The following is a 24169-nucleotide window of genomic DNA, read 5'->3' as shown; positions in this document are numbered from 1 at the left end:
CCATATCAACGCTGCCTGCTCTTCGTCACAATGATTTCTTAACGATTCATCTCGCACGTGAAACGAAATACTGCTTTGTCAAAAAGTGATTATCCATTTATATCATGAGTGATTCCACTCTCGCTCCATCTATCGTACAAAACGCCATGCCATCGTAAAAATTTAAACCTGCATCATAATTGCGCCAGACCTCACATCTTCATCCTCCACGTCTCCATCATCATCGTTCATCCTGCTCAGCATCTGCCCATACGTCGGTCGGAATGGCCATCTCATCCATGCTTCTAACATCTCGGTCCACTGCCCCTCGTTGATGCCCCTTGCGCTTAACGATCCATGTCCTGTCATTGGTACTCCTCCCCGCGTGGGATCTCTCAAGCTCGGCACCTCTGAAAACAGATCGCTGAAACCGGGCCACAAGCTTTCCATCGCCTTGTCTGCCGGCTGGAGTGACATGCTCCACCAAGACTTCAGCATAATGTCCGATATGTCACCGGCGTGGTTGCTGTTGGGGCCGATTTGTCGGAGGAGGGGATGCATCGCCTTGGGCTGGATATCCAAGAAGGCCGTTGGCGAGTTTGGGAAGAACTCGTCCGGCATGGCTTTGAGTGGCTCATATTCTCGGCGGTCCCAGAGCAAGGCAGGGGGATTTTGGCGGAATAGATGGTAGCCATCTCTCACGACGTTGAATTCCATTCGCTGATTCTTCTTCAGGTTGTCGATTTTCTCGTTCCAGGCTTCATTGGCTTCCACAAACGCGCTCGTGTTATCTGTCCCCATGTTTGATATCCTCTCGTGTTCCTGGAGTAATTCAAGGTACATTTTGGAATGGTTAATCTCATATTTCTCTCTGCTCCGAAGGCTCTTTAGCCGGTGAGACAACTCCACGGGGGGCTCCTCTTCAAGTTCGTGCTCGAGATCCTCCAGTTCCTTCTTGAAAGGCCGCGGGACATTAGGCACGCGAACGCCGGCCAGCTTCTTGCCTATGAGATTCTTTGATTTGAGTGATTCCTTGTACATCTTCACTTCTCGTCCCTTGGGCACCTCGAGGCCCAGTGCTTCCATTCTGGCTAGTGTATTAAGAGCGGACTCCTTGTTAATCCAATCATCGCGCAGCGCAGTACGATTTTCAGCTGTCAGCTCTTGTCCTGCCACTTCGTGAATCCACTCGCACGCGAGCTCGGCTTCGAATGAGCCTCGCTTGCGGCGGTTTAGTGACTTGGGGACGAGTCGGCGCTTCTCATCGTCGCTCACCCACAGAAGCATACGAACTAAGCCATATTTCTGAAACAACGAGGATGACTTGATACTAGACATGAACTGGTACATGACCATGGTGCTAACGCTGTCGAACCCAAGGAAGGCTTTTTTCGGATAGCTGGATAAGTTTGCTGTGACCAGCAGCGTGTCGTTGCGTATTGGCTCTGCTTCCCCAGTAGAGAGCGATTCTTGGTGGGATAGTTTCGTCTGTATCATCTCAAATAGATCCTTCCAAACTATTCCTGACTTTGGAATCAATTGAACATTGTCTTTTGAAGTCAGATCTTTGAGAAACGGGCTGTACAGTTCGGCATCAAGGTCCATCATGATGTGATTCCGAGGCTCCAAAAAGTCATGAAGCTTGCGACTCCACACGCCTGCGCCGGGATTCAAATCAATCAGGTCGCATCCTCTATGGCGTTCTAATGATGTGCCAATGTATTGGATAATGTCGTCTGAAGCACTGGTCAGTTGTCTATCATGTTGTATAAAAGCGTGAAGCTGTTCCGAGGAGACGCATACCGCAGAGCCCTTCGCTTACAACATTTACCCTATGAGGCTCTATCGCCTTTGGGGCTTTGCTTGCCTTTCTGCCACCTCTGCGATTCCATATCCCCGTTTCTGCAAGCTGTTTTGCTACGGTGCTTGTCGCCTTGAGCATGTCAGGAGCCTTTGCTTTAGTAGCTGCCCCCCGAGCAAAGGTTATTGAGGGCTGGTGCAGCAACCTCGCCAGACTTGTGCGTCCATGATGAAGATGAAATGACATGAAGAAGAGAAACAATAGGCTAGTTTAGGATGTTGATGCGGTATGGAAAAGAAGGGTCAAACAAGCTGCAAAAAGTTCAAGTTACAAAGAATTCAAGGTGAGGCCCGGTGTGGTGGGGCTCTCACCGAATTTAATGGGCCTCCATGCCGCCCACACTGGCCTAGGTATTCAATCTTATCACTATAAAGAAGAGCCTTGAGAACTGCGTCAAGTCGTGCATCAAGACATTAATATACTCACTTAGCAATAATAATGAAATTGCAGGAATCTTTTCCGCAATACAGTATTCTACACAAAATAGCTTCCCGCATAGACCCAGCAAGCCAACCATCCCTGGGCAGGCCAACACACGAGCTGGTATTACCAATTCCAGCATGTGAATGTCCTCTATAAGAAGAGGTTCAGCTCGAGAGATATCTCGATTATTACTGTACTCCGGCCACTGCAGTGTGCACTTTCGAGCTATCTTCCGTCTTCTCTAAGTAGAAAATCGTTCATCATCCGATATAGATTTCATCATGCAAACAAATGCCAATTCATCTTGGACTCAAAATTAATCACATCCTACAAAGATGCCGGCCCACTATCTACCATAAAAAGAATCGAATATGAACAGCTTCTTTTTCTTTTCCAGTAAGACAGATGCATTACGATTCCCGAATTCAACATTGTATGTGCAAAGAGTGCCTAGATGCCCCTCTAACTCCTCAAAGCGCCGCTGTGCCATGTACTCTCAAAGACACGCCCCATTGCCTAAGCTCCCTCGCTTCCAAATTCATTCGTCCATTCAATCTGCTTCTCAATGTCATCCTTGGACACTGTAGGATGTGAGTCGGCCAAAGCTATCTCAAAATCTTGAAGTGTCACATCTGGAGCCGATAGTTCTTCCGGCTTTACATCGTCGTACGTCATCTCAATCTTCTCCGGGTCTCCTGGAGAGCAAGGCGTCAACATTCTCTTGCCATCTTTCATTACCTAGAAAATTTTTAGTATTAGCAGGGTATAATTTGGTGATCACAAAGCTTGAAACATACGGGCTTGAAATGAGTCGCTTGCAAAATCTTCCGAACAGGTCTCATGAGAGCGTGCTGAACAACGTTGCTGATATCGCTTCCCGAGAATCCATCTGACAACGATGCCAGGGTGCTGAAATCGCTAGCTTCCAAAGCAGTGTCTGTATCTCCAATAGCAAGCTTAAACATCCTCGCTCGCCCGTTGGGGTCGGGCAGGCCGATGTGAACACGCCTTTGGAAACGTCGGCGAATAGCAGCATCCAGTTGCCAAGGAATGTTGGTTGCGCCTAGCACAAGAATGCCCTTGCTGTCGTTGCCGACACCGTCCATCTGCACTAAGATTTCCGTCTTGATACGTCGAGAGGCTTCAGATTCACCCTCACCTCGGGGGCCGCAAAGAGCGTCAATCTCGTCAATAAAGATGACAGACGGTTTGTTCTCTCTTGCCATGGAGAACAAGAGCTTCACGAGTCTAATTGCATAATCACCGTCAGCTACGAGGGCACGCGAATCGCCGTGACCATCACCATCCAGCAGAAACTTACCTTTCACTCTCACCCATCCATTTGCTCACCAAGTCAGAACTGCTGATACTGAAAAACGTGCTGTTTGCTTCTGTCGCGACGGCTTTGGCCAGGTAACTCTTTCCGGTTCCTGGAGGGCCGTACAACAAGATACCCTTCCACGCTTGTCTCTTGCCCTGAAACAGGTTTGGAAATTTGATGGGCAGCACGACGGCCTCTTTTAACGTCTCTTTGGCGCCCTCCAATCCAGCAATATCCTCCCATCTCACGTTTGGTCGCTCCTGGAGAATAGCTCCTGACAGCGCATTGCGAAGCTTCTTGCTGTCTTCGTCCTCTGCTGATGGCTTGGCTTTGCCTCCTGCGCTGGATCCATTGGCTCCCATAGGCGTCTTTCCGCCGCTAGCATTGGCCTCACTCTCGGATTGCAAGAATTGCTTCAGCTTTTCGGCGCGGTCCAAGTAGGTAGCCATCTTCTCTTGCATGGTAGCCTTGATAGCCTTGTTCTTCTCCCACTTGAGGGCCTTGACCCACAGCTCCATCGACGACATGTAGAGATCAAAGGCTTTTTGATATTCCTTCTCGTTGTCCGCGGCAATAGCCTTTTGGACCTCGGCGATGGCCCGGTCTCGAAAGTTGACGGACATGATGACGGTTGCCTTGTAGAGTTCGAGGATGCGAGCGCAAAAAGACGGCGGCAATGCAGCCTCGGAGCGGGACTCGAGGCGACAGGGGGCGTGTCACTTATAAGCCGTCTTGGGAGGATTCGACAGGCCGGTCGAGCTGGTCACCAGAGGAAGGTCGGGCTTTATCAGCGGAACAGATGATGCCATGAACTGGAACTGGATACTGTAACAAAACATGGAGGCCGTACCTGCGCTACTGACCGCTGGCGGGGTAACATTTTACCTCTGTAACGGGGCGCAATTTGGAGCTGCCTGCTGATACTTAGCGGGGCGTCACCGATTCGACTCTAGCACTCATCGAATAGGCCAGTCAGTCGTGCCAGGTAAGATTAGGCTGATATATAAGATTCCGCAGAATTGGACTGTGCCTGGCCGTGACTGACCAAGCGGACAAGGTAACCATCAATCACGCGTTGAGCTCCGAAGATGGCCGAGATCCAGGCCAAGCTGCAGTCCCTTTCCGAGGAGTATCAAAAGCTCCAGCAGGGTGAGTAACGTGGTGCCGTCTTCACTACATCTAGCTATACCTCATTTAAGTTATGCAGAGGTTTCTAATGTTCATTTATTCTAGATCTCCAGAACACAGTGGCTTCGCGCCAGAAGCTGGAGGGCCAGAGACAAGAAAACCTGGGAGTGCAAAAGGTCGGTGTCCTCCAATCTCCCACTGAGATGCTCAGGGGGGACCTCTAGAAACTAACAGTTTGAAGGAATTTGAAAACATCGGCGAGGATGAGACCATCTACAAGCTTGTAGGACCAGTCCTGCTGAAGCAGGAAAAGTTCGAGGCTGAGAGCACCGTCAAGGGCCGACTGGACTTTATCGGAGGCGAAATGTTGGTCACCTTGCATAATCTTTTCACATGCATATGATTTCCCTAGTTTCAGAAGCACGGCTAACGTTACGCAGTACAAGATTAGAGGGCCAGATCAAGGACACGCAGGGGAACATTGAGAAGAAGAAGACTGAGATTATCCAGATTCAGGCGGGGGCTCAAGGGGCCATTGGCGCACAATAGATGACGAGAAAAATAGATCAAATGAAAAGCTAACTTGACATCACATCCAAGAACTTTCGCTTGGGCCACAAACCTTTCATGCGTTCACGATCACTATGGAATATTGTGTTCCATGATGGGGAGGGTGCTGCCCCATTTTAAGAGTTGTTCGCGATATAGACACATTACACACATTGGCGCCGCGCCAGCTTTACTGCACATGCAATTAAACCCTCCTTCTGTTCGCCCAGTCTACAGCGGTTGTGTGCCCCGCCATATTGTCTTGGAGGGGCCGACGTCAACTTGCGGCTTCTGTTAGTTGCAAGTTTGCCAGGAACAACGACCATTTAATCTTTCTGCCTGCCAGGCAGCTCTTTTGCTCTGCAATATTTGGCGGCGGCCTGGGCTTCTAGCATGAGATATTCCCCCTAGAAAGTCCAGGATTCGCAGAGACGCTATCCGGTCATATCGCAAAGCCCATCTTGTCCAACATTTCGCGATGGAGGCTCGTCCGAGCATGGCCGCGGGCCGGCCGCAAAGCGTCAAGGAGCTGGTAGCTCAGGCCGAGAGCTTTGCCTTCAACGTCAATATCGCTATGAAGCACTGGATTCGGGCTGCTGATACACTCTATCAAGAGGTACGTGCAGAAATGCTGCTGCTGCTGCTGCTTCTCAGGTCGTTTTGACCCGTGCGCTGACATGATTTCAAGGCATCGTTTGCTTTATCGGATGGCGATTACGGACGAGCCTACATGATGCTATATCGACATTCCGTCTTGGTCCTGAAATTTCTACCCACTCACCCTCAATTCAAAGACCCCGAAAATAAAAAGGCATTCAAATTACTATCGAAACGGATTCCTCGCGTCCTCGAAGACCTTGAGCAGCTGAAACCCGAGATTCAGACTCTGTATGACGAGTGGGAACGCGCTGCACCATCTCCCGCTGTAGAGCGGCATAAACAGCAGGCAGCATCGTCATATGCAGCCTTTGCAGCTCGAGATCCAAGTCTAAGTGGCAATGCGAGAATTCTGGACGCGGCTGAGCACCAGGATCTGGCAGTGGATTTAGCACAACAAGAGCTAAGCCGGCGAGAGCGAGATAAGCATGCAAGCAAGCATAGTAGCGTTTGGGACGCGCGGGCTGCGGGGAATAGAACGTCACAATTCGACGATGGTGATCTCCGAAGACAAATGGAGGCAACACGACGTACGCTCGACATGGCCCAAGAGCGCAGAAATATTGATGCAGCATTGGAAGATGATCGGAGTCCTCCAGTGACATCTCATAATTACTATTACCCATCACTTTCCAAATCTAGGCCTGTCGAATACGAACAAAGCCGTTATTCATCATCAAGAGAGCCCCAACCTACTAGACCGCCAAAGGAGCAGTTTGACCTGCCTCCCTTGAGGCATGAAGATGGATACGATACTTCAAAATCGGCTATCCCGCCTCAGGTGCCCCGCAAGGCTTTTGTTGATGACTATCGACCACTGGATGCTCCTTCACAGCCCCTGGTTGATGTTCATCAGCCTCCTCTTCCACCCAAAGATTCGGTGGAAATTCCTCAGCCGAAGAAAGAACGCCTCGCCTTTAAGCCCGGGGGCTATCTTGAGAATGGGGATCCTATTCGATCAATATTTCTACCCGGTAGCCTGCGCTCCAAGTTCCTGGAAATTGCCTCCAAGAACACGGCAGCCGGCTTGGAGACCTGTGGCGTCCTCTGCGGAACGCCCATCAATAACGCCCTCTTTGTCCGCTGCCTCCTGATTCCGGATCAAAAATCCACTCCCGACACATGCGAAACGGAAAACGAAAGTGCTCTGTTCGATTACTGTATGAGTGAAGATCTATTGATGCTGGGCTGGATACACACACATCCAACACAAACGTGTTTCATGAGTTCTCGTGATCTCCACACGCATGCGGGATATCAAGTAATGATGCCTGAAAGCATCGCCATTGTGTGTGCACCGAGATACAATGAGTAAGTTGGAAGAATAGGCGATTCGCGTGAACAGCACTCTGACTAACTTGGATCCAGGCACGGCATCTTTCGACTCACGCACCCCCCTGGTTTAGATCACGTCCTCAACTGTAATCGCACAGAGACATTTCATCAGCATTCTATTGACAATCTCTACCGAGAGGCCTATCACCCTAATGGGCACGTATACGAGAGTGACAAGATGCCCTTGCAAGTAGTCGACTTACGGATGAAATGATGTCACACATCCTGGACTTCAATCCTTGATTATTAAAGGAACATCGTGAAGCGTTATATTGCCGGCAATGCGGTCATGTTACAGCGACTTTTTCTTGCTTTTTCACGTGAGCATATTTGGCCCTTTCCTTTCCTTCTTTTGGCATTTTCTTGGTCTGGGAGCCATCATCATATCCAAACATCTAAGGAGTTGAAAGCTCGCGATTAAATGGCGGTCATCATAAAAAGAATCTAGCATCCATGCGGACTACAAATGCGCGGCTCAAGTCTTGATGAAAAATTACCGCCAAAGAAAGCAAGATGGTCGCTGTGGGGAATTTATATCACCAAAGGCCAATTTCAAAGATTGACGGTACATTTCGATGAGACTGGGTAGGAAGCGGGTAGCTTTACATGCAGCATGTAAGTCACTGCTCGAGTTGACCAGCTCCCGGTCGATAATGCGCATGCAGCGCGTTGTTGTGCAATTTCCCCATGCGACCAGTGTTGAAAGGTTTCGCACAAAGAGATTGCCTCCTTGATGTGCTTGTGCAGACGATCACGGCGCGACATGGAAATCATTACAAGGGCATGGAAATGCAGGGCGTTAAGAATCCGAGGAGAGATTGTCAGATGCATGGTGGGCAACGATGGTTACTATCACCCCACAAGATGGGTGCACTTCTAAACTACTGTGTAATATATATTTGCTTGATCATGGGCGGTGTACAACAACTCATACCTTACTGCAAATACTAACGAGGACACGAAATGAAGCATCATCAGAACTTGAATCGTCCAAGGGGCATGACAAAGTACGAGTAGCATCAAAGCCAACCACTCGGTTTTCAGAATGAAGAGGACCAAGTTGCGGTGACAGTGGAGCCAGCCTGGGCCAGTCGCAGCAAACAGATGGATCGAGCCCTGTCTGAGATGAACCACCCCTGGTCCGCCTCTTGTAGGATATCCAGCAGAAGATATTGCAAGCTGCGGATGAACGAAGCGGCACTCAAATAACGATCTCTCTATATCGATCCGTATGTGTCCAAGTAATAGGGTTCATCTGGATCTCCGAACCTCAGTCCATTGGATCCCGATCGTCAACCTGGCATCCCTTTGCTCTCTCTTTTAAATTGCATGGTCTCCATGGTGATAGATGTACGACTCCGGTGAGCTGGTCTCAGCCATTGGCCTCTCCACATACATCTATGCAGGGATCAGATTGCCTGGCTCTTTTACGGCGTGTCAACTCAAGTTTGAACACAGGATGTGCTCTGAGTCTCTGCATATGCCGGTGCATTGCATCGCTTTGTGCAGAATGATAAATGTTACGAATACGTGGGCAACAATCACAAGGGCGGAGAGAGAGAGAGAAACCCGCGATTCGCAAAAAAAACCATCCGGCCAGGAAGCTCGACGTAATGGGCGTAGCATTGCAGCTTTCAGCTGGCATCGAGCACGCCTCTCATTTCTCCATGAGCAGTGTGGACCCCGACACGGGGACCAATCCGGACGACGGCATTTCGTTCTGAGCAATGATCTGCTCGTAAAGTCTGGCGCCTATATATGCATGTCTTAGACAGACGTCGAGCAAGACCGGGGGCATGGACGAAAGAGACGGCACGGTGAAAACTCGACCGCCCGCTATCTCCAGGACTGCTGGGCAGGATTGGCCGATTTGCACTGAAGCCATCTGCACGTCTGTTGCAGCGCATGAGGCTTGCACAATTAGCGTCCGAGGCAGCTTGTTCAGCAGCCAAGGAAGGGAGGGACTCTCAGCTTCGTCTCTGGACTCTGGGCAAATGGCCAAGCAGCTTCTCCGTACACAGCCAAGGCCACGCTGTTGAGAATCGTACGACGTGTTACCAGCAGCTCTCAAATCACACGCGCGTGCCTCTTGGCGTCCTTTGTTCTCTTCATCTATCCGGCATCCAACTTTGATGAAGCTGCCATAGCGATGATTCCAGGGATCTGACGTTGGCCTGAGCATGTTAACCGCATGAAGCTCGATCCTCCAAGGGTACGGAGCTGTACCCGCAGCGCTAGTTCTAGCGGGAATCGGCATTTTCAGGTGACGGCCGACTAACACTCGCACCCATGATTCCAAAAGAGTCGACGGCGCAATCTGGTTGTCCATAACGAGATGTGGTGGGTCGAAGGGGGCAGGGACCAGCAAGGTTCGATTCACCACAACTCGTCCATCTTAACAATATGGATCACTTCTAATATCAAGCTTCGTGAGCTGAGAGGTCAGACCCACAGAGACAGAGACGGAGACACAGACAGAGGGAGGCAGAAGGGAGACAGTCGGAAGATTGTCCCTGTTCAACATGTGTTGTACGACGCTGCAAAAGCCCAGACGTTCACCACGGGCACCTCCTGCGGGCGAGTGTAGTCCAATAACAAGGAGGGGAAGGGCTCTCTCTTACCAAATTTCGTCTCCCCATGACGACTGGATGGAATCTATCCCGTCATGATCCCCGGTCCTCTCCGCACGTATGTCTTACCCTGACATACAGGCCCTCCAATAAGGGCGGCTAGAGGCGTATAGGGAAATACACATCCCGTGCTAGTACTGCTATCAGCCTTTCTGATCCCCCTAGGATGGAGCTAGAGGTATCACAGCTTGGAGCAAGCAGACACGGTTTTTGCAGAGGTGCCGGTAGCACACTGCAACACACACCATGTGGGCTACCCAGCTGCCGCAACACTCGTCATTCGTCTTTCTCGTTCTACAATGTAGTAATGGCTTAGTTTCCAGGGTCGATCTCAGCATGCCGTCGCTAAGATTTTTGGTTCAGCCGCAGCCCGCGGCCCGAACCCTCACACGTCCCGGGTGTTTCTGACTGGCTAATTGGAGATGTTCGTATCCATAACGCTTGATGGACTAATGCTGTCTGTGGTCTTGCATGTTTCTGAAAGGGGGGAGAGCTCGGCGGCAGCAGGAGCATTGGTTTGTCGCCCGGATGGTAGATAAGACACCGGGACGCCCCCAGCTGCATGAGCTTGTCCATTGCCTTTTCTCCCCTCCTATTGCACATTTTCTGCTGCTCCTGAATTCTCTTTTATGATACCCGGCCAGTAGCAACATTCTGTCCACCATGAGTTCCAGCGGAAATGCCCCCAATGGCAACCATGCCACTGTCGAATACCCCAGCGGCCCTGTTGCAAAGGCAAAGAAGACCAAGCCTGTCAAGTATGGCAGCTTGATGCAGCTATATCGTGCTTCTCGCCGACCTCTCCCTAACAAGACCGGAGATGGCACCTACCAGGTGGTTAGGAACAGGCCATCGTTGATGCAGGATCTGAGCACAATCACCTTCCAAGGTAAATAATCGTGCCACTATTCTAGTGAAACCTGGCATCCTGACGCTTTCTGTTAGATCTCAAGACCCTCAAGGCAATTATCACTGCCAAGCTCAAGGGCGAGACTCAATCGGATGACAAGACAATGATAATGGAAAAGACTATCCAATTGGTTGCTGCGCTACCTGGTGGCTCTAAAAGACAAGAGCAGCTCACCAATATGTTTATTGACGAGCTGTGGTACTCTCTTGAACATCCCCCATTGTTGTACATGGGAGACCAATTCCGCTTTCGTCAAGCTGATGGATCCAACAATGTGAGTTTTTTTACGATTCAAATACACGCATTTTCGATTAGAAACTCATCAAGACCGCCCAGAACCCCATTATGCCCAAGCTCGGTGCAGCTGGTACTCCTTATTCTCGCTCGGTCCATCCCAGCGTCGTGCCCCTGGGAGCTTTGCCTGATCCAGAAGCCATTTTCGAGTCCATCATGGCCAGAGACAAATTCATCAAGAACCCTAACAACGTCTCAAGCATTCTGTGGTACTGGGCTACCATTATCATCCACGGTAATTGCTACAGTGCGATCACGTTCAGAGAAGAACATAACTAATTAGAACTTCAGATCTGTTCTGGACCAACGAAAGGGATCCCAACATCAACGACTCGTCATCATATCTCGACCTAGCTCCCCTCTATGGCCACAGTCAGGATGCCCAGAACTCGGTTCGCACATTCAAGGATGGCATGCTGAAGCCTGATACCTTTGCCGACAAGCGACTCCTGGGCATGCCGCCGGGTGTCTGCATTATCCTTGTCATGTTCAACCGCGTTCACAATTACGTTGCTGCAAACATGGCTGCCATCAACGAAGGCAACAGATTCGCCAAGCCTTCTCCGACTCTGCAAGGAGATGCCGCAACTGCGGCTTGGAAGAAGTACGACGAGGAGCTGTTCCAGACGGCTCGCCTGGTGACTTCTGGTCTGTACATCAACATCACTCTAGTCGATTATGTGCGAAACATTATCAACCTGAACAGAGTTGATACCGAGTGGACGCTGGATCCTCGACAAGAGGCCGGCGTCGATGTCGGCACCACGAAGGGCTCTGAACGAGGCGTCGGTAACAGCGTCTCTGCGGAATTCAACCTCTGCTACCGCTGGCACTCTTGCATCTCTGAGATGGACGACGAGTGGATCCACGCCTTCTACGACGACCTCTTGGGCGAGAACTATGGTACTATGGATATGCGCACGCTGATGATTGCCATCCGCAAGTTTGCCATGGGCATGCCCAAGGACCCCGCCGACTGCGTCTTTGGCGGCTTTACGCGTGGCCCTGACGGACGCTTCGATGACGACGATCTCGTCAACTGCATCGCCACGGCCATTGAGCAGCCAGGTGGTTCTTTTGGTGCTCGCAACGTGCCTCGTATCATGAAGCCCGTGGAGATGCTCGGCATCATTCGTGGCCGAAAGTGGCACCTGACCGGCTTGAACGAGTTCCGCAAGCACTTTGGTCTCAAGGCTTACAAGACGTTTGAGGATATCAACTCCGATCCCCAGGTTGCGGACGCTCTGCGTAATTTGTACCAGCATCCCGACTTTGTCGAGCTCTATCCTGGCATCGTCGCCGAGGAGGCCAAGTCACCCATGGTTCCTGGTGTCGGCATCGCTCCCACTTACACCATTTCCCGTGTCGTCTTGTCTGATGCGGTCTCTCTTGTTCGTGGCGATAGACACTACACCACGGATTACAACCCACGGTACCTCACAAACTGGGGTTACAAGGAGGTTGAGTATGACCTGAAAGTCAATCACGGCTGCGTGTTCCACAAACTCTTCATCCGAGCATTCCCCAACCACTTCAAGCAAGACTCCGTTTATGCCCACTACCCCATGGTCATCCCTCAAGAAAACCGCAAGATCCTAACAAGCTTGAACCGCGTCCACCGGTTCAGCTTCGAGCGCCCGAGAGCCTCTGCTCCTCGTGTCGACATCACCACCTTTGGCGGCTTCAAGCAGGTCATTGCAAACGAGGACAAGTACCGCGTCCAGTGGCAGGAAGGCCTCGAGATTCTTTCCGGCCATGCCGGCCGCTACATGCAGGCCAATGACCGCAAGACGCTCGAATCCGTGCTTTACAAGGATAATTGGAGAAGTGCTGTCAAGGCCTTTTACGCAAAGACGGCCGAGACTCTGCTGGCCCAGAAGTCGTACACCATCATGAACAAGAAGCACATCGATATTGTTCGCGATTTCGGCAACACTGCTCACACCCACTACGCCGCTCAGATCTTCAACATCCCCCTCAAGACTCAAGAGAATCCCAAGGGCGTCTTCTCTGAGCACGAGCTGTACGCCTCGCTGGCTGCCATCTTCACCACCATCTTCTTGGACATTGATCCCGTGAAGTCCTTCTCCTTGAGGCAAAAAACCAAGGAAGCCGCTGATGCCCTTGGGGAGTCTCTCGAGACGACTATCAAGTACACCAAATCCTTTGGTCTTCGCCTCTTCACCGGCAACACCAGCAACGATCCCCTTTCCACCGCTGGTGTCAATGCAGTCAAGGCTCTGGCCAAGTCCGGCATGAGCCCTCACGATATTGCCTGGGGATTGATCTTGCCTACGGCTGCTGCTATTGTTCCAACCCAAGGTCGATTGGTACGTATTCTCAATGTTTTTTCCCCATATTAAAGTCCCTCTTCATTATTAGAAGCTAACAGTACTCCTTTCTTTCTATTAAGTTTGCCCAAGCTCTCGACTGGTATCTTTCTTCCGAAGGCGCTGCCTACGTCGACGACCTCCACATTCTCGCCTCGCAGGAGCCCAGCCCCGAAAGCGATGCTCTTCTCCTCGGCTTCGCCATGGAGGGCGTCCGCATGGCCGGTGCTTTTGGCCTGCACCAGGTTTCCACCAGCCCCGACATCATCACTGAAGATGACGGCCGCAAAATCAGCGTCAACCAAGGTGACAAGGTCTTTGCGTCCTTTGTCTCCGGCGCCCGTGACGCAACTCAGTTCCCCAACCCGGAAACTGTTGACCCTCGCCGCCCTCTCGAATCGTACATCCAGTTCGGCGCTGGCACGCACAGGGCTTTGGACAAGGAGGTCAGCCAGATTGCATTGGTGGAGCTCTTCCGTGCTATTTTCAGGAAGCAGGGCCTTAAGAGGGTTGCCGGGCCTCAGGGCGAGCTGAAGAAGGTCCCGAGACAGGGCGGCCACTGCGAGTATCTGAGTGAGGATTGGGGTACTCTTACGCCCTTCCCTGTGTCGATGAAGGTTACTTGGGATAATTAATTGAATGCGGAGAGTAGGAGGAGTGAAAGTGAAAAGAAAAGAGTGAATACCCTATGAAGTGTTAGAGAAACTGAGAATTTGGATAAAGTGCGATATGATGTTATTTAATGAGTATTTCCTTGTCAAGGGGCTAATCAGAACCAACTATTTTATCCTGTCTCATACGGAGTATACAGTTCAAACATTGAGACTCTTTTACTGACCTCAATTCTTGCATCTTTAGATGTGTTCAAATCTTAGTTTGCACTTTTTTATATTTGCTGATACCAATTTGGTAGCAGTCAACTACAAACATCTATCCCTCCACTCCAGGCGCTCCACAAGTAATAAATAAGAACCAACCACCGTATCAACAAAAGAAAATAGATAGCAAAAAGATGGAAGGTTGTGTTCAAATAGACATTACAAAAAAGTCGGAAAAAAATAAACGCTGGACGAACGGGGAATCGAACCCCGGACCTTTCCCATGCGGTTGCGCAACCAGTTGGTTCCACGATGCTAAGGGAAAATTATACCACTAAACCATCCGCCCATGCTATGCGTTGAAAACCTTCGGCCAAAAGTGCTTCTATCAAGGTAAACAGCTCAAATGGTTTCTCCCAAAAAGATTGATAGTCGACCACCTCCCTACCCATATCTCACACCACCACATACAATAGAGCATAGGACAGTCACAAGAAAAAGAAAGACAAAGCAAATTCTCGAGAGCATGGAGATGCAGGTAAATAAACAACCGAATCTACTTAAAAAAAAAATATCAACTGTCTGTATGTATGTCGAATGCGGTCAATGGTATCATCCACGTCTTGTAATAAAAGCCAATATTAGCACACTTTGCAACCACAGCCCCCAACAACGGGGGGCACAAATTTCCCTTCTCTCTGTCTTTCTCTTTTTTTTCTTCTCTTTCAACCTACAACAAACAAACAATCTGCACGCCCATTCCGCCGCTGTTTCTCTCCGCTCCCATGTCACACATAGGAAAAAACAAGACTCAAAAAGAAAAGAAGAAAACTGAGACAAAAGACACGTGGAGAGTAAAAGATGCCGTTTCCTCAGAGGACAAAAGGAAGAAAGATATGAACCCAATCAAAAGGACAGGAAAGAGCTTGGCCAACAGGAAACAATCAGATGGGGAGAAGAAGAAAAACGCAATGGCCGTCAAGCAGGGATGGGGAGGGTAGAAACGGGATGAGAAAAGAAAATAAAGCAATGAAAAGAGAAAAAAGAGAAAACGCGAGGTGCTGATTATGTTGCAAAACAGTGTTTAAAATCATAGAGCCCAGCAATTCCGCCCGACCCGTTTCCTTGTCCTTCATGCGGAATCATCAGAGAAAAAAAAATATGGGTTAAAGTCTGGACCCTTTGTTTATAGTGAACATCGCTGATTTTATGCGCCATGCCGTGCTTTGTCGTAATACCAATCAATTTCCAATCCATCAGCGACGGAGTCGAGGTCCAACAGGTTGTAGTCCGTCTACTGAACCATTCTAATTCCACCTGGTTGTTGCGAGTTCTCCTTCTTGGGGAGCGGCGGTAGATGCTTGTTCAGACTCCCTCGGCTCGTCGGTCGAGCCACTTTGAGGGAGTTGTCCCTGCTCACAGTGCCGTTGCTGTTGTCGCCGTAGCCACTATCAGAGCTGTCGGGCTTGAGATAGGTTTGGTCGTGAGGAGGAGGGGTCGGCGGAGGGGCGCGGCTGGGCTCGGCCATGTTGTTCCAAGAGGTACCCTGAACCCATCGTTCCGTATCGTCTCGGCTGCTCTCTCCGGCTTCTTCTACCACGGGAAGAACGGCCTCGTGTTGTGAGTCACGGGCGCCGGGCATGGCGGTAGTCTTGAGTGTTCGCTCGGGTATCTGAGCCTCAGGCGTTCGCCCATTAGAGTGTATTCCGACTGGAGGCGGTGGGGGCTGGTGCATCGGCATCGGGGGAATCGTGCTCTGCCTCGACCTTTCTTGCTTCTGTGCCTGAGCAAGCATTTCTTGGTCTCTGCGGGCGCGTTCTCGTTTCGCCTCCTCAGCGGACATGGTGATACCTTGGATGAAGTGGTAGAAGCGATCTCCGTATTGGTCCGGTGGCAAAGCGGATATTTTGCTCTTGTCATTCGAGAGACCTTTCCAGAAATGTTCGATCTTTTTGATCATTCCGTACTATCTAGATGTTAGCCAAGATTTCAACAAAGCTGAGTAGCGACACGGCGCCATCCTACGACTTACGTGAGTCAGACAATCAATGACACCCAGGTAGTAAATCTCTTCTGCCGGTTCATTGTCTTCGTGGGTTGCTCTGAAGCCACCGTCGTCTTGGTTGAAAAGAAGCCCACGACGATCCTCGCCCACCTCCTCGGGCATCTGGTCGTTGGCCACGCCCATGGGCACTGGGCGTTCTTTCTGGACCATCTGCCGCAGTTCCTTTGCCTTGCGATAATTTTCCAGCTTTGACGGTGTTCGCAGAAGGGAAGCCTGGAGATCGTCGTCGGTGCTTTTCTCGCCGCCAGGGTTAAACACTTGCAAAGTCTTTCCACGCAGGTTTTCCTCATTTCCACGGGAAAGATCATGGATGCCAACCAACAAGGAATAGTCCATGATATGGAGACGCTTGAGGAGGGCCACATCCCGTTGTAGCTGCTCAAGGAACAGCTTCTTCTTCTGAATACCCAGTTCGAGGTTCTGCTTTCGTCGGAGCCAGTTCAAGTCCTTGAGGGTCGCGCGAGGGTTCTTGTCCAAGTCTTCCTCTCTATAATCTCGGCCAATAGTCGATCCCTTGAGATCGAATGTGGTGTGGACATCTCGGTGCGGGGGAAACAAATTGTTCATGACGACGAAATGAATCTTCTTTCCGTAGGGCATCTTGACTCGGTGGAGGCCGTAAAACTGAGACAGCAATGTGTTCGGGTTCTTGGTGACGTGCTCGTAATATTCCCTGAGGATCTTGCGCAGAAATTTATGCTCAGCATGGTGAATGGTCTTGATGATGTACTTGTAGTCTCTAGAAAAGTAAAAAAAGCTGCCGCTCTTGCCCGGGGAGCCCAGCTCCGAGAGTATATATTTGCCAGTCAAGGACATGAGATAGTCGGCCGGGTCTAGACGGAAGGCGTTTCGTAGATGACGGAAGACCCAAGGAGCATAGTCTTTGAATTTGAAGTCGTACTTGGCCGAGGGAACGAGTTCGTTGCCGGTGCTGAGGAGACGCGATAATGTTAGCATTTGATGGCGCCACACGAGACAAAGCAGTCCGCTAGGCAAAGCATGAAGAGGTTAATAAGGGGATCAGGGTTGCGTTGACGTACATATCAAATGTAGACTTTTGCTTAACATTAAAGTCTGCATCGGTCAATTCGCGGTCCAACTTTGCGTTTGTCCTCGAAACGGAAACACGGATGCCCGTTAGCATGTTGTAGGCCGTCACCCAGTTAGCATGGCTCTCGTCAACCTTGGTGCCAACCAAGACGCGGTCGTCATCTTCTTCCTCCTTCCGTCTCCGCTTGCTGGCCCGCTTCTGTCGATATACTTCGGCCCATCGCATGGCATCTTCGTCGGGAGCAATCTCGTCCCGGGGGGCATCGGACTGCATGGATCTCGTTGTCCGTCGGGCCAGGCTGAAGGAAGCGGCGCGGCCGGTAGGGCTGGCGACTGTGGGGGAGAAGCGTCCGCTGGCCTGGGCGGTATCGAGTTCTCTCGAGGTTCTGCCCGATGGTGGTTTGGGCACCTCAAGCGTATGTCTTTGCTTGGGTCCCATGCCGGGGCCTGGGGGCTGCAAGTGAGCGGACAGTGAGGGCGCCGAGTTGGAGCCGCTGGGCTGGTAGGTTGCGGGAGATGAGAATCGCTGGGGGTTGATGCTGCTGTTGTAGTTTTGCGGCAGGGCGAGGTCGGACGCCATGGGCGATGCAGGTGTCAGAGACGGTGTCCAAGGCTGAGGCGGGCTGTGCGACTCGGCGTCTGTGGGGGGCGGAGTTGGTCGGGTGAAGGTAGCAGAGACATCGTCCTGGACGCTCCTTGTCGATGCCCTGTGATTCTGATTGCTCGCTGGCTTGCGGGCCGCATCTGCAGCTGCATGCGAGAATTCGAGCCCATTGCTGGTCTGTGGCACGGAGCGATGAGGGAGAGAAAAGGCGGTGCCATTGGACAGGGCATGGTCAACGTCTTGCACGTCCAGATCTTGCCCAAAGCCTTGGACGCCGTAACCGCCAGGCAGACTCTTGCCGTTGGAGAGAGAGCTCATGCTGGTAGGACGTGTCTCGTTGCCGCTGGCGTCGTCTCTCCACCGGTCGAGGTCGCTCAAGGGCACGGGCGAGTCCGAAACGTCCGAGTCGCGGGTGGACAGTGTCGAGCTCTCGTCGAAGCGCTCATGGACGGCGTAGGACCGGGCGTCGGTTATGGAAGCCTCATTCGCCTGGTCCTTTGCACCGAAGTGGTCGCTGAGCTTGATTACGGAGCCGTTGGAAAAGACTGTCGGGTTGTCTTGGGTCAGGAACGAGGGCATTTCGCTGCGACGGCGGACGCGAGCGGCAGGCGGGTGCTAAATGCTACCAATTGAGCGATGCTTCCTGGATCGATGGGCGAGTGTGAGTGGTGATGGGATGGGGGATTGCTGGCAGCGGCCAAGAAGGTCGTTGCACCGGGCTTGATTCTCGCGGATTGGATGGTGCAGGAGATTGGGCAGAGACAAGCAGAACTAACGCAGCAGCAGCAGCGAGGAAAGACTGGCGCGCCGACCCACTGGCGCAGCGCTGGGGGGGGGATTGGATGACGAATAGCCCGGGGGCTGCAGCGAGGGACGGCGCCTAGAAGGGCCAGCCAGGGGAGAGCTGAGTGCACGTTTAGGGCTCTTCGGGGGGACGCTATGCAGGATTACAGTGCTGTGCTATTTGTTTGCTCGGTTTTCGTGTATCGATGATGCCTGGTGTGCTTTTGATGGAGTTTGATGATGGAAATGGAAAGAGAACGAGCAACGTTGGAACACGAACACGCAAAACGCAGCGCTCGGAGGCTTACTGTACTGTTCCTTGCCCTTCTGGCCCTACCAGGGACAATCTGGCAGCGGGCTGTCGGGGTCCAACGTGGAAAATTGAAATGAGGCTGGTCTTGGGCAGTGGCGGGTTTGTCGTTTCCTCCGGGCTGCGCTAATGGGTCAAGGGGGTTGGCAGCGGAAATGGGCGAGGGAAAAAATGGATCAGCGTGCAGTTGATGGGAACTTGTTGCTTGAACATCCGTGGAACTTGGAAAAACCTGGAGACTTGCTGCATAGCACGCTGGAGCCCTGCCGATGCTTGATGGAGAGGCTCCAGTGGGCGGCCGCTCAGCCGCTGTGAGAGTCCCATCGCGGCAGCACAAATGTTGTTGACTCAACATGCACGGGATCGATATCATCAAATGGATGGAATCAATGGCATCACAATGTACTGAACCTCTGCTACTGCTACCGGATGGACGATTGGAAGGGCACACACACAGTGACAGTCTTTTGGTGTCAGCCAGCGTTGGACCTGGTTCAGCTGAGTTCGCGCTGCTGATCTGAGGCAGTGCTTTCTGTGCGCTGGCCAAGATTCTGTCGCATCGTGGTCCCCCAGCGCGCGTGCCACGGCAGACTTGCATGTGCATGTACCGCTAAGGTACTGTCTTCATACTCGTACGTACGCGTAAGATGCAATTATAATGGAGCAGATACTGCACAGGTGCGCATTTGGATGCCGAAGCGGACAACTTGGCGGTATTGCTCGTATGGTGACTCGCAGAAATGATTTACAGGAGGCTCTGGCGCTCTGGCCTAATGCCTTCAAACCGTTCCACCAACATGCCCGCACCAAGCAGGGGGGAGACGAGAGCAAACAAATCCATCCATCGTATTCCGCATGGGTGAAACCGGCTTACTAAGAAGAATCACGGTGTCCAATCTGCCCATGTCGTGAGAGGAAAAAGAACAATTCAAGACTGAGCTCCGGAGTTCCTCACATGGACTTAAGAACTGCTACTCCGTATCTGGACGATCGTATCATGGCGCCGTCTGCACAACTTCCACGGCTCTGCGGATTGGCGGCAGGGCTAATGTTCCATTCCAGCCGAAATGGTGGTACCCGTCCTTGCGCTGTATTTATCACGCACCAACAGGTAACTCCGCACACTGACATCAAATTGAACACTCCCTAAAACTCGTTCCCCCCTGAGCGTCTCTGCTTGGCACTAACCTAACGTTTAAAGGATCAATCGAATACGGATCAAATCGCATTCGCCCATCCACTCTGCTTTGAGCTTCCATGTTCCGTAATCAATTCCTGCCACCCAAATAAAAATCCATAAGGAAAAAAGGTGGCCCTGTCAGCACTGCCTCTCCCATTATATTAAGCCATGCCGGCCGAAACTTGCCGGGCCAGCGCATAAATACTGGTAATATCTTGGCGCCGTGCACAAGCACTCAGCCCCTCTCGCTCAGAAACATTGCTGTCGCCCATCCCTGAATCCTGTCTCCAGTTCTCATTTCTGCTGCCGATGGAGAAAAGTCTCCCTGTCTTCTAGAAAAGGTAATGGAATCCCGGAACCCGATTCTTGCTACGTTGGACGCGCACAGGCAAAGCCCGGGACAGGCCACAGAAGGATGAAGAGAGAGGAGAACCACGGACAAGAAGAATTGAAGCTTCTTCTTTAGGCTGTAGGTAATCGATGCCCTGTCGCCGTCGCCCCCATGTCGCATCGCCTGCTTCAAAAGGATGCATCTGCCGACACACGGATAATATTATAGTAAAACTTCCTAGGGGGCAGCCTCAGGTTACTGCGCAGGAGCTCTCACGTCGGCGGCCAGTGAAACGTCTACTGCACGCTTACCGGTACACGCTCAGTATTACATGTGAATTTGCCTTTGATTCCAGTTATCATTCTAGATACATACTTTCTTCAAGCAAACATCAAGGTCAGCAGCTCCTTGACCGAGAGACAGTCAAACAGTGGAGGTACTTTGGTCTTAGTACCATGGCGTCATCGACGTCATGATCGGTCGTGTCGATCTTTTCACAACCCACGGAACAAGGTTCTTGTGTTCACGGATTTTCGAGTGAGATAGTACTATCGCCATCTAACATGTATCGTACTGTAACACAGTAGTTGTGCGCCCAAAAGTGATTGAGTTCGTGCTGTTATATGCGGACACTCCGTGGAAATACCTACATGTACCTCTGTGGTGCACATGATATCGCCTGTAAGATCGAGCTTCAACCAACAGCCAACATGTGATGCTACGATTATGCTCGTACATCCGATGCTTCCATGCTTCTTCTTCCCCTCTCACAAACCATATTCACTGGCTTTTTTTTTTGTCCAAATCTTGCTCACATTAAACAGCAGCGTCTTGGATATTCTTTTCTCTCCATGTATACCCGCTTGATTCAGCTTTCGTGATAGCCGTTAAAATCTGCCTACTTGGTAGCTACCCTATAAAAACTACAATCATCTAATATTCCAAGGCCACGATGAGCCATGAGACGTTACAGGCAGTCAAAATTAAGGCTTTTACCCATTAGAAATCTTGGTATGGGTTTCTCTTTCATTCACGCACAACAAGAGTTGCCAACTAAAGGAGCTCTTGGCTTAGAATAAGAAGCAGTTACTCGTGCCATTTCTGCAGCTTGAGGTTCAATGTCTTCGATCAAGAATCGCACTATCCCGAATAGGCTAGTCTCCCGAGCTGCCATTCATATGCCTCTGGCCATTGCTTGATATCACATCACATTGGAAACATTTCCCCTTGGCCCATTCTTCTGTATAAAGTTAGAGTACCGAGAACTTGACAACATTTTTCTTACCGTAACTTGCAAAACCCTTCATTATCTGCTTTCACGATGATTATAAATACCAGAAACACGCTCTCAACAATGGCATCCCTAGGGAAATTGCCTCGAGAAGCAGAAGCAGAAGCGAATTGCCATCATGGAGACCACAGACATGGAGAAATCTGCTGTCACGGCTCCGTCAGCCTTGAACTCGGAGATTGAAGATACTGAACAAATATGGCTGGAATCAGAAGACAATCCTTTGAACTGGCCTCGATCGAAGAAGTACCAGACAATTGGCTTGGTCTCCTTTCAAGCATTCATCTCGTAAGTTTTCACCATCGGATGAATGTACATGGATGTTCTCTCTCTTACTTTCTATAGTCCTCTCGCGAGTTCCATCATGGCACCCGGTTTGCCAGAGTTGGCAGAAAAATACAACATCAAATCCGATACCGTTCTGGCATTGACTCTGACGATATATCTCCTGGCCTGGGCGCTTGGCCCCCTCGCCTTTGCCCCGTTGTCTGAGATGTATGGTCGGCGGTGGGTGATTAACATATCGAGCGTCATATTCACCGCTTTTAGTATTGGGTGTATCTTCGCCAAGTCAACTGGACAACTGATTGCTTTCCGGTTCTTGGCTGGCATCGGAGCGTCGACACCGATATCCATTGCGGGAGCTGTCATAGCCGATCTTTACATCTTGGAGGAGCGAGCCCCAGCCAGTGCTATCTATGGCTTGGGATTACTGATAGGACCCCCGACTGGCCCCATCATGGGAGGATATTTGACACAGACAGTTGGAGTTCGGTACGGATTTGTTCTCACGGCTGCTCTTGGTGCTGTAGCCTTGGTGCTTAGCGTTTTTCTTCTTCCCGAGACCGATCATGCAATCATCCAATCAAAACGTGGCTCGCAGAGTGGAGGATTAACAGGGCTCTTCAATAAAAAGGCAGAGACGTCGGCTGACGACAAGCGGACACAGTCTTCTACTCCCCTGACGGGGTCAGCTAGAGAAGCAGCTATACGGCCTTTGGTGCTTCTCACAAGAAGCCCTATTTGCTTCATCATGAGTTTCTACGGAGCACTGTTAGTACATATATCTTTATTCCAAGACTTCTCGACAGTGTCCACTGACAACAACCACCTACAGTGTCTACGGCTTCCTCAACATGTTTTTCACGACTTTCCCAACAATATTTGGCGAGACCTATGGATTTAAGCCTGGCCCAACCGGTCTGACATACATAGGAGGCGGACTTGGAGAGCTATGTGCCACGGCTTTGGGCGGATGGGTTGGAAATACCGTCTATCACAATGTAAGTGCCGAAACTTCCCTCACGCCATCTCCTGTAAACGAACTGACACGAACGCTCCGGTCATCAGTTGACCAAGAAGAATGGTGGTATCCCAAAGCCCGAGTTTCGCATGCCGGGAATGCTTCTCGGTTCCGTTGCCGTCCCCATCGGGCTCTTCTGGTTCGGCTGGACAGCACAGACACACCAACACTGGATGCTGCCCATCATTGGTTCGTCCATTTTTGGATTCGGCATGATGTCCATCTTGCTGCCGCTGCAGCTGTACTTTATTGACGCATTCAAATATTCGGCTGCTGCACTGGCCGCTGCCTCGCTCGCTCGCTCGCTGCTTGCATTCGCCATCCCCCTATTCGCCCCACAAATGATTGATGCGATGGGACTGGGGGGAACATATTCTTTCCTTGGCGGATTGAGCATCGCAATAGGCATCCCGTTGCCCCTTTGGGTGTATTTCCAGGGGGAGAAGATTCGAGCCAGGAGCGATTTAAATCATTGAGAGACGGAAGAAGGGAAGGGACAATCTCTAGGTCTCCGTCAATTTTTAATGATACCTAGCCGTCTCCGCGAACTGCGATTTTCAACCCTTCATTTTTCATTTTATTCTACGTCTGGGCTGGAATAGAATTCATTTGAGGAATATGTGATGGATGACAGAAACACCATTGTGAACCTAGGTGGCAATAGAATACATGTACGGAGTGCTCACAGAGGAAGCCATGAAATGTGTAAAGTACACGTACCATCATCATTATCATTCTTATTATTTGCTGAATGGCCCCTTCTGGGCCTCATAATAATGAAGAAGGGTTTGAATTCGAGTATACAGAATTTAGCAGTGTTTATGCCGGAGACGAGCGGCGAGCAGAGGGTCATTGTTCGTGCGGCGTTAAACCAGGCTGCTTACTCATCCGATTTCGTTCAACTTGAGGCGTCTAGCTGTGGATCGCGACTCTTCTCACCTACATATACATTCTATACTTTTACCTTGAAATAGGAGAAAGCCTAGTTCCTACCCAAGGCAAAATGAGACTGGGTTC

The 24169-nt window shown here is 50.8% G+C and overlaps 7 protein-coding genes across 7 annotated transcripts; 4 read left to right on the top strand and 3 right to left on the bottom strand.

The window, feature by feature from the left end:
* Nucleotides 1-162: 162 nt before the first annotated feature.
* On the bottom strand, nt 163-1921 carry T069G_02709 (ribosomal RNA adenine dimethylase domain-containing protein; the record flags this gene model as incomplete). The annotated part of the gene is made up of 2 exons (XM_056169919.1): nt 163-1715; nt 1783-1921. 2 exons carry the CDS (start codon nt 1919-1921, stop codon nt 163-165), a joined length of 1692 nt encoding a protein of 563 aa, XP_056030811.1.
* An 858-nt stretch (nt 1922-2779) lies between these two features.
* On the bottom strand, nt 2780-4207 carry T069G_02708 (ATPase family associated with various cellular activities (AAA) domain-containing protein; the record flags this gene model as incomplete). The annotated part of the gene is made up of 3 exons (XM_056169918.1): nt 2780-3001; nt 3061-3511; nt 3585-4207. The coding sequence occupies 3 exons, from the start codon at nt 4205-4207 to the stop codon at nt 2780-2782; spliced, it is 1296 nt and encodes a 431-aa protein (XP_056030810.1).
* Nucleotides 4208-4672: 465 nt separating this feature from the next.
* T069G_02707 (prefoldin subunit domain-containing protein) lies at nt 4673-5261 on the top strand (the record flags this gene model as incomplete). Its single annotated transcript, XM_056169917.1, has 4 exons — nt 4673-4733; nt 4818-4888; nt 4954-5078; nt 5153-5261. The coding sequence occupies 4 exons, from the start codon at nt 4673-4675 to the stop codon at nt 5259-5261; spliced, it is 366 nt and encodes a 121-aa protein (XP_056030809.1).
* A 478-nt stretch (nt 5262-5739) lies between these two features.
* Nucleotides 5740-7467, top strand: T069G_02706 (JAB1/Mov34/MPN/PAD-1 ubiquitin protease domain-containing protein; the record flags this gene model as incomplete). The annotated part of the gene is made up of 4 exons (XM_056169916.1): nt 5740-5877; nt 5950-6448; nt 6491-7229; nt 7287-7467. The coding sequence occupies 4 exons, from the start codon at nt 5740-5742 to the stop codon at nt 7465-7467; spliced, it is 1557 nt and encodes a 518-aa protein (XP_056030808.1).
* A 3079-nt stretch (nt 7468-10546) lies between these two features.
* Nucleotides 10547-14052, top strand: T069G_02705 (uncharacterized protein; the record flags this gene model as incomplete). The annotated part of the gene is made up of 5 exons (XM_056169915.1): nt 10547-10772; nt 10829-11067; nt 11130-11322; nt 11379-13417; nt 13501-14052. The coding sequence occupies 5 exons, from the start codon at nt 10547-10549 to the stop codon at nt 14050-14052; spliced, it is 3249 nt and encodes a 1082-aa protein (XP_056030807.1).
* A 1477-nt stretch (nt 14053-15529) lies between these two features.
* Nucleotides 15530-18533, bottom strand: T069G_02704 (phosphatidylinositol-4-phosphate 5-Kinase domain-containing protein; the record flags this gene model as incomplete). The annotated part of the gene is made up of 3 exons (XM_056169914.1): nt 15530-16201; nt 16268-17231; nt 17341-18533. The coding sequence occupies 3 exons, from the start codon at nt 18531-18533 to the stop codon at nt 15530-15532; spliced, it is 2829 nt and encodes a 942-aa protein (XP_056030806.1).
* A 3434-nt stretch (nt 18534-21967) lies between these two features.
* Nucleotides 21968-23628, top strand: T069G_02703 (major facilitator superfamily domain-containing protein; the record flags this gene model as incomplete). Its single annotated transcript, XM_056169913.1, has 4 exons — nt 21968-22137; nt 22195-22902; nt 22967-23132; nt 23200-23628. 4 exons carry the CDS (start codon nt 21968-21970, stop codon nt 23626-23628), a joined length of 1473 nt encoding a protein of 490 aa, XP_056030805.1.
* Nucleotides 23629-24169: the final 541 nt, after the last annotated feature.

Source organism: Trichoderma breve, chromosome 2, assembly GCF_028502605.1.
Source record: "Trichoderma breve strain T069 chromosome 2, whole genome shotgun sequence".
In the NCBI taxonomy this organism is placed as follows: Eukaryota; Fungi; Ascomycota; class Sordariomycetes; order Hypocreales; family Hypocreaceae; genus Trichoderma; species Trichoderma breve.
The sequence above is the reverse complement of the archived record's forward strand: the minus strand, read 5'-3'. Positions and strand labels throughout refer to the sequence as shown.